The sequence below is a fragment of the Corvus brachyrhynchos genome, unplaced genomic scaffold (genome assembly GCF_000691975.1).
Source record: "Corvus brachyrhynchos isolate BGI_N302 unplaced genomic scaffold, ASM69197v1 scaffold249, whole genome shotgun sequence".
Taxonomy (NCBI): Eukaryota; Metazoa; Chordata; class Aves; order Passeriformes; family Corvidae; genus Corvus; species Corvus brachyrhynchos.
Window position 1 is genome coordinate 1,600,513 of NW_008240226.1, and position 9,406 is coordinate 1,609,918.

General features: G+C 36.8%; 1 protein-coding gene across 2 annotated transcripts in view; it reads right to left on the minus strand.

Annotated features, from left to right (window-relative positions):
- Positions 1 to 6,924: 6,924 nt before the first annotated feature.
- FSTL5 (follistatin like 5) overlaps positions 6,925 to 9,406 on the minus strand; it is a 276,394-nt gene continuing 273,912 nt past the window's right edge. For both annotated transcript variants that reach the window (XM_008641923.2, XM_017745135.1), the window contains one exon: positions 6,925 to 9,363. In XM_008641923.2, coding sequence (XP_008640145.1) covers positions 8,661 to 9,363 — 703 coding nt within the window. In that variant the 3' untranslated portion in view covers positions 6,925 to 8,660. The remainder of the gene's footprint in view (positions 9,364 to 9,406) is intronic.

A 9,406-nucleotide genomic window follows, 5' to 3' on the forward strand; every position in this document is an offset into this window, starting at 1 on the left:
TAGACATCCCCACATTGTGTCTCATTTGGATTAAACCATTGTGTTTCTGCTCTGTAATGACTCTGTAGTGTGTGGCTCTGTGGCACTCCTCTCAAATGACAACAGACTTGCTTCATTCTTCACAAATCTTGGATAGTCAGCACTTTCAGAAACTAAGCTGAAATTAATTTATCCTACTGGAGGACAAGAACAACTTCCCTAAAATCAATTAAATCACACTAAGCAGCAGATGGAACCTAAGCAGAATACTGTACAATATTTGGTAGCAGAAAAAAACCCCCCACCTTCTGTGTGATTCTTAAAGCTAAGTACTGTAATAGCAAAATATATTTTTATTTTCTTGGATTTTTCTGTGTTTTTATGTTTTCTTCTCAGGTCTGTTCAGGATCTGAATTTGCCAGTGAAGTGTGCCAAGGGTGTTTTCCTATTCTAGTTAAATTAAAAAAAAAAATTGCCTTGAAGAAAAGAGAAGACATGACTGGCAATACAACACTATCTGAACACCAGAGTTCTTGAATTTTAACCATGTAGTTCACTTGTATAAACCAATACTTAGAAAAATTCTTCAGAATTACTGAAGCCTAGAATAAAAAGAGGAAAAGAGTTTTCTATTTTCCTGCTATTATATGCCTACGTGTCAGGAAAAAAGAGGTATTTGAAGAATCAAAGAATGATTTGGAATTATATCAATATGAAAAGATTAAAGAAAGAGTGGGAATATAATGATCTCAACTCCCCAAAAGTTTGTCATTCAAATGAAAGTATATTTGGAGAAGCAACAGAGAAATTTAATTCTGTTATTTTCATATTACTAAATTATCACCTGTCTGTGAGGTGTGTAAATCATGATCAATCCCAGTGAATAAAAATCTACAGTCAGTAACTGAATCTCTAAATAAAATAGGGTTTAGTAGATCTCAAAAAAAAGTTTTCTAGTTAAAACTTAAAAACAAACAATAGTAGTATTATGGTATTAACAAAAGCCTTAAAGAACACTCACATTTATTGAACCGAGAATATTCAGTCCTTGGCACATTTAAAATATTTAGGAAACCAGAAAAATACTCTTTGGAACACCAGGTTCTCATGTATGTGTGATGATCACATAAGCCCTTCATTTTTAGGGTAAAACTCATCAGATATTTAGATCTTTTTGAAGAAGGGCTTCATTTATATACAAATATTTCTAGTTTTTCTCCATTATGGCAAGTAATTAACTAGCAGTTCAATCCCTCCTATGAGGCCTCTACCCTTAGAACATCATAGCTTTACTGTGTCTCATAGACATTTATTTACATCAGTAAACAGAATGAGGGCAAGAATGAAAAATGGGAACAAGCAATCATTTCTGCACAAAGGAAGCATGCAGCACAAAGGAAGCATGCAGCACAAAGGAAGATGACTCAAGTAGCAAGATTTCTGTTACAGAACTACAGGTTATGGATGCCAAAACCAGTATTAAATGTGATAATGAAAAATAATAATGAAAAACTCAAGCAACATTTTAACTTCTCTGAGCAAAGTGCCTCAGCCCAAGACAGCACTGACTGAAATTCTGCTAGACCCTGTATTTTAGAGAGCTGTGGGTAAGGTTTGGTTTGAAATCTGGAAGGCTTGTCTTCACCACTTTCTGAGCCCAAAACCACTTAAGATTCCTGTACTAAACTGAAGCTAATACTTCACCTACTTGGTCCCAGCCACAAAGGGCACTGAACAACTTCAACTACTCTATCTCCTTGTACCTGTCAGCACAGCTGGCATGTGAAACAGCAGGAGGTAAACATAAGATGAAAGTACTACAGAGCTCCTGGCTTTTGTGTCCTACACAGATCTTGAATGATGTGGTGATATCTCATGGCTTTCCTCCTTGGTACACACAAAATGCTGCTGCTAGGGGGTACAAAAGGCTAGCTCTACAAAAATAAACATTCTCCTACAGAGTAAACAAAAAGATGCAGAAAAATTAGGCAAACACCTCTCTTCAGTGAAGTGAATGAAAGGTGTTCTATTTGGGTTTTAAATAACAGTCAGAGGTTTATCACAAGACTGAGGTCATCCAAAGTAAATAGAGCTTAGCAAAACAGGTAAAGTAAAAGCAATATCTTGTGGAAATGTAATATGATTTGAGATGAAAATGATTAATCATTTCAGCCAAAATTGATCTGAGCATCAAAGACAACTCAAAAGCTCATGCTGATCTAGTGGGAAAGAGGCTCAATCCCATAGTTAAATGTTTCATTTAAGCTTACAAGGTAAAAGAGGATAACATATTAATGCCAGTAGGACCAGGGAAATGACTGCCACTCTGGACTTGGCACTGGTGAGGCCTCAATTTGAATGCGGTACCCAGTTCTTGGCTCCTCACTTCAAGTGAGACTTTAAGGTGCTGGAACATGTCAAGCACTGGAGCTAATGGAGGGTCTAGAGAATAAGTCCTATGAGGAGCAGCTGAGGGAGCTGGGGTTGTTAAATCTGGAAAAACAGGAGGCTCGGGGTAACCTTATCACTCTCTACAACTGCCTGAGGGTGTAGCCAGGTAGGGTTCAACCTCTTCTCCCAGCGACAGGACAAGAGGAAACAGCCTCAAACTGCACCAGGGGAGTTCATTAGGAAGAATTTCTTCACTGCAAGTGGTTAAGCATTGGAATGGGCTGCTCATGGAAGTGGTGGAGTCACCATCCCTGGGAGTGTTCAAGAAACAACTGAACACGGTGCTCAGTGCTATGGTCTTGTTGATGTGGTGGTGTTGTCAAAGATTGGACTTGAAGGTCTTTTCCAACCTTACTGATTCTATTATTCTATGGTTCTAAGATAGCACAAATGCCACCCCAGATGTCCACTTAACTGGAAATACAAAGGACCCAGAAGCCACCGACTGGTGGAGGAAAGGATATGGAGGTCCAGCCTGAACAGGAGTAAACTATGTAGTTCTGTTCTTAAAGTATAGGGAGAAAGTTTATTTGGAAATAGTATCCAACTACAGTTCACAAGTGTATCTCCTTACTTAATCTTTACATAGAGAAAATGGATATTTATTTACAATTTTAATTAAGACACTTAAAAACTAATTTTGCTATAACTTGGAGACTTAGCTCCTCTTCCCTTCTCATTTATGCAATAATTTTTCCTTATTCTGCTGCTTCTACTTGTTCACAGTATTGGCTGCAACATTAATAATGATTTAGCATAGGTCTGCTGAGATGGGGGTGAGAGGGGGGAAAGCAATCTTATTGTGACAGATTCCAGGATACTGGAATTCCACCATACTGGGGTATGGTGGATTGTGGTTTGCTTTTTTTTCTTGAATCTCATACAAGGAGAGTACTGAAAAATTTTACCAGACAAGTACATTTTTTTTCATAGGTATAATGACAATTAAAAGGAAAGCATATACCTAAGTTTTCATTACTAGAGAAAAATATAAAAAGAAGCATTGCACAATGAGAGAACTATTTGTCCATCCTTGTGTAAAGGACACATACCTGGAGAAGATTAAAAATAAGAACATTAACATCATGACTTGTAACAGGAGGCTATTTTTTTCATCTATTAAATTAAAATAAGAACAAGTTTAATATTCATAAGCTAGAAGAAGCAATTTTTCATGCATTAGTTCTAAATAGAAAAAAGCAATTTCAGTATCTTTCAGTCTTTTATCAATAACTGAATTTGTCATACTTTGTGAAAGACAGCTCACTGAAGACAGTTTAAAATCATTTTTAAAGTAGTGGCACACCAACAGGGCATTTAACCCATTAAGAGGTGACAGGCAGGATAGATTCAAGTGAAATATGTATTTGTAACTCCTGTTAATGAATTTTTATCACTGGTCAATAGATTTTTGACACATAGTCTTGTTAGTACTTTCTCTGAAAATTTCATTCTAGGTTACTATTTAAACAAAACAAACACCTCTGCCACCTTCCCCCCCCCCGAAAAAAATCCAACAAAAAAACAATCAAAAACCCCTCAAATCCAAACAAAAACACCCCAATATAAAACCAATATAAAACCCCTCGAACAATCTGGAAGTTGAATTACCTGTGCTAAGGAACCTAAGCATATCTTAGATGATGATCTCTTTAACTCTCAGATTACAGACCTGTCAGAATCTCTTCCTTCCTCAATACAACAAGGAAATAGTTCACCACACTTTGTTGCCTTTACTGTGTTGTGTTATACTCACTGACTGTAAAATAAGTCCTAACATCAGCGTAAGTAAGATTTTGTCCCTTTCTTCCAAATTTAAATATTATGGTGATTCCATGAAGTACTCTAAGTACTGATTTTTTTTTTTTTTTTTTTTTAATTCCAGTATTACATAAAATGGATTGACAATGTGTGGAGGTAGGAGTCCAACACTCCCTGACTAGGTTCTTTTAGAGGTTCCACATTGGAGGATTTGAAGTTTAATATCAAATTTACTTGACATAATTGTTGTTTCATGACATTTTGATTTAGTAGAGTATTACAGCAGCACACTGAAATCGTAACAGAAGCATGATGTAGCTATTGCAAAACGCAGTTGAATCACCATGCAAACATAGTTCCATCACCAGTCCCAGTTTTCTCATCATCATGGTGCTGGGTGTGTCAAGTCACCAGAAAGATCAACAATGGCTGAAACAGGTCAAGCCCATTACTCTCTTCTAAGTTCATTTTAGTAGCTGGCCAGTTTTCAAAGTGAACATTAGGTTGAGCCACACGTACACTTTCTCTCCCCACGCTGCTCTGGCTAGCTCAGAACAGTCTCCACTAATTATCCCAGGGAAAGCTGTTTATACAACCTGATGACTCACTGGTAGAGATGTGTATCTAAGACAAAGTTTACTTTTCAGTCCCCCTAAAAATGCAGCTTTCTTTACAATAATTGGTCATTCTTGACATTCTTCCCTGAGCTCATTATTTTTGCCCTTCTCCTCTGAGTCTTCCTCCATTGTGGGGAGATTGGTCACAGTGAAACACCGTCAGTGTGGTGCAAGTGCAAAGGGTCTCAACTGCTGGGCTCCATCTCACAGCTCTCTAATTAGCGTATGTATGTACAGAATGACTTTTTCCCCTCTCTCACCTCATATGCTTTCTGAATTTGGCTGAAATTAGGATTTTTAGATACAAAGTTAAGACTATGTTTTTCCTCATTTAACAACAGTATTCACAAAAAAATGAATTCATACTTACGGCTTATTACAGCTAAATAATGTTTAAATATGTCCTTTTTTAATTCCTATGTGTTCTACATTTTAGTTGCTAACCTCAAAACAAAGTTTTCAGTAGGTTTCTTTAGGAACTGCTTAAGATGAAGACCAAAATGCAAAGGACAAACTGATGAGAGATGAACAGGACTTTATATTAAAAGTGTTTCCTTTGAAGACATGACCATAGTTATGACGTGAGTTCTCCTATCTCAAATTGATTAGTAAGTTAACAGATCATTTTATTCCCCTACTGAACTATACTATAAATGCCTAGAACAGTTTGACTAGAAAAGCTGAGACAAGGACACACTTAAATGGCTATGTTCACATTTGGACACAGAATGGTAAGAGATCTTATCTACAATGGTTTTCTCAAGTTCTCCTTCCCTCTGCCACAGCTTTTTTTCAGATACATCAAAAGGAGCACTTACCTCTGCATATTTCATCCTGTGCAAGTTCTACAATCAGCTTGGGATTTCCTGGAATCCAAGAAACGTGTTCTGGATTTCAAATGAGAATATCCTTGGTTTAAAGTGAGATGTTCAGAGCTAAGGATTTCAAGTGACAAAACATATTGTTTTTTGAGTTTTGCTTAGGCCATACTTCAGCCAAACCGTAACACTTGCAGGTTTTACATTAAACCCAATCAGAAACTTAAACAACTAAAATAAATTAAGTCTCCTATTGTTTCCATCCCCAAGTCATAATGATAGAATCACAAGACAACTGAGGTCTGAAGGGCCCTTGGCAGGTCTCTAGTCCTACACTCTGCTAGTCACAGCCAGTTCCACTAAAGGTCAAATGGGCATAATCCAGACAGGTGTAAAAAACACCAAGGATGGAGACTGCATAGTCCCCCTAAGCAACCTGCTCCCATGCTTGACTGTCATTGCAGCTTTTCCTTACATCCAGTCTGAAACTCAATTTATGCTGCTGTGTCTTGTCCTCCTGCTGCACACAGATGTGAAGAATCTAACCCTGCCTCTTTTATAACCTCCCATGGGTACTGGCAGGCTGTTCTTAGGCCTCCCTGAAGACATCACCTCTCTAGGTTGAAAAAGCCCCCTTACATCAGCTTTCCTCATAGAGCTGCTAGCAAAAAATGGGAAAAGGTTCCAGCTCTTCCCCTCATTTAGATTAAAGCTTTCAGTCAGGCCATCTGTATTTGAGAAAGCTGAACTTCAACTGTAAGAGCTACGAAAGCAACCACGGTGATCAAATATTTGTTTAACTTCACTGAAAAAACAATGGTGAGAAGTTGTGACCATTGTTTACATACAGAGTCTGGAATATATTGTCAAAAAAGAAGTAGAATTATTGAAGGCAAATAATAATAATCACATCACTCAACCTGCTGGTCATGTCTCTCTTGATGCAGACCAGGATGCAGTTGGATTTCTGGGTTGCAAGCACGCACTGCTGAGTCATACTGAGCTTTTCATCCACTAACACTCCCAAGTCTTTCTCCCTAAGGTTTGCTTCAATCCATTCTCCACTCAGCCTGTACTTGTGCTTTAGATGTACTAATAGATGAGCTTTTCTTTGTAGCAGCCAAAGGAAACTTTTCCAGTTACTTAAGAAAAAAAATTCTTTCCAACTGCATATTATTTTGCATATACATAAATACATCTCTTTTCATACATCTGTATAAAACAATAGGTGCTTTCAAATAGTCAGTTTTACTTGCCAGCTCAGTGTGGCTGATTGGACGATTCACCAAAGTCAGGACTGTTTAAAATTTATGGGGTTTATTCTCCTTTTGTCAAGCATTTTCTACATACAGAACATTCACGTGGTATAAATTACAGAACAAAAAATGCATGAGACAGACTACTGTAATTGAGTAACAGACAGTTTACATGATTATTGTTTGTTCACAAAGGAAAAGAGTTCTTAAAAAGGAAAACAGATTCAGTAGCTAGAAATGTAAGCAAATTTTTATCTCAGTTAAATCTACTTACCAGGAGGTTTGCTCAAGCTAAAGAGAGATCTACTGTACCACACAGGGCAGAATGCTCAATGCACACAAGATTACAATGCTAGAAAATTCCAGATTTCTAAGCAATTTTACACAATCTAAATTGCAGTAAAACTTTGTTTAAAAAAAGGTATTTTTTTTCTGATTGCCTTCAGTAAATGGAGGTCATTTTAAGAGCTTATAAGCATTCTTTAGCAAAAAACATAATAAAAATAAAAATACTCTCAAACTTCTAAGTCATTGTTCTGAGTCTGGATAGATGTTCACTGCTGGCTTCCTATTGACTTATTATTCTATTTATGGGAATCTTATTTTTCCCATTTACATGTTTAACCAGTGTTAGGACATTAAGTAAACAAACTATAAAAAATACAAAGTTTTTGTTGTTTCAGTTTTTTCCTTTTTTTTTTTCTTTTGCATTAATCCAATTGGATGCATGGACTAGAAAACCTGTTGAGCTAACCAAATGTTTTAACAAACAGGAATCAATGGTACAATGAATAAGCAAAAATGTTATCTACTGATTGTAGACTTCAGTTCTTTGCATTTTCTTCATTTTCTTAAAATGCATTTTCTTTATTTTTAATTAACTGTTTCCTCAATGATATAAGTGAAGTTTTGTAATGCCAGGTTTTTAGAATGCGGTATACTCTGAAAGGATGTGCAATATTTCTCTTCACTAGACCTGAAACTCCTTGCTGATGCCACCCTGTGATAGCTGAAAAAATCTATTTTTTTTCTAAAAAAAGGTTAAGCTTCTGCAAGCAGCTTTCTCAACTAAGACACCATAAAAATAAACTCCAAAATGCAGTGATCAGAAAACACTGCAAATATAATTTCTGGGGTTTTTTTTCTTGTCCATGTATGTTGCACAACTTGACACCAGGAATTTGGTAGCAAAACTTTCTTTCCAATGGCAAGCAATCCTGTAGCCACAGTGGGAAAAAATTTTATAATTTCTATGTTTGTCTTTCTTGTGAGACTTTCGCTTCAAGGCACAAAAAGATTTAACAGTGGACTGGACAGGACATAATATTTCAGCTTAAGGAGTCAAAGGTTGTTGTACATCAGCTCTTGCTTTGTGTCTGAAGCAGAACGTAACAAAATTTGAATCATATTTAACTCTTCCATTTACAAATGCAAAGTACCATATTAAATTCCCTGAAACTTTTTTGGTTGGTTTTTTTTTTTCCTTCTTCTTTTACAATAATTTATTATACGTATCATGAATTTCAATATTTAGTTATTTCAGTCAAATAACACAATCTCAGTTGATAATTAATAAGGAGTACCATCATCAAATAGCCATCATTTTAGTCACTTTTATGTGGAAGTTGATTCAAATTGTGTACATGTCAAAGGAATAACAGGTATAGAAGGGCTTAACAATTAAAAATGAAAATTGTGTAAATTTGAAGAATGGTGTAATTTAAGTGCAATGTACTGTAAAACTATTAACTCAGTAAATAAATATCTAACACAGATCCTTATGCTTCTCCGACCCAAATTACTGTGTTGCCTCTCTCAACTTCAGTGATTTCACAATTTAACTTATTGAGCCGTCCATCCAGGATAAACAGAGATTCCTTGGAAGGGGTCATGAGATACTGACCAAAAAGGCCACTGTCTTTTATAAGACGGTTCTTACTGTTCCAAGGCCATTCGTCTGCCTTGATGGGCTCCTTCAGACTCTTCACCATTTTAACCTTGCCAGAGGAGAGCTCCATGAAGAGAACATCAGTTTGTGTGCTGGAGCTGCAGTAGACATTGTACTGATGAGCTTCAGTGAAGGATGGCTGAAAAGCTACATCAGATATGTGCAAATTAGTGTGAATGTCAAATGCATCCTGTATTTCTCCTCTCACTGTGATGGACTGGATCCTCATGAGGCCTTTTGCATCATCAATGCTGAGAAGGTAGTGTCCATCTGGGGAGATATGTGGCACGCCCGTCACATCGCCGTTGTATCCGATCACGGAATCAGTAACGCTATCCACTATGAGCTGCGGTAGGACAGCCCCGGTGGTGTCAGGCTTACAGCAGATAAAAAGATATCCTCCAAGATGTGTATAAGCCAGTGACTGAGGAATGCAATTATAATCCTTTAAACTAATTGTCTTGATGTATGACATTGTTTCTAGATCAATTTTCTGGAGCATGGGATCATCCTTATGAAGAATATATCCAAACCTGAAAGGAGAAGCACAAAACCAAAGTCAGAGCTACTTGTGTG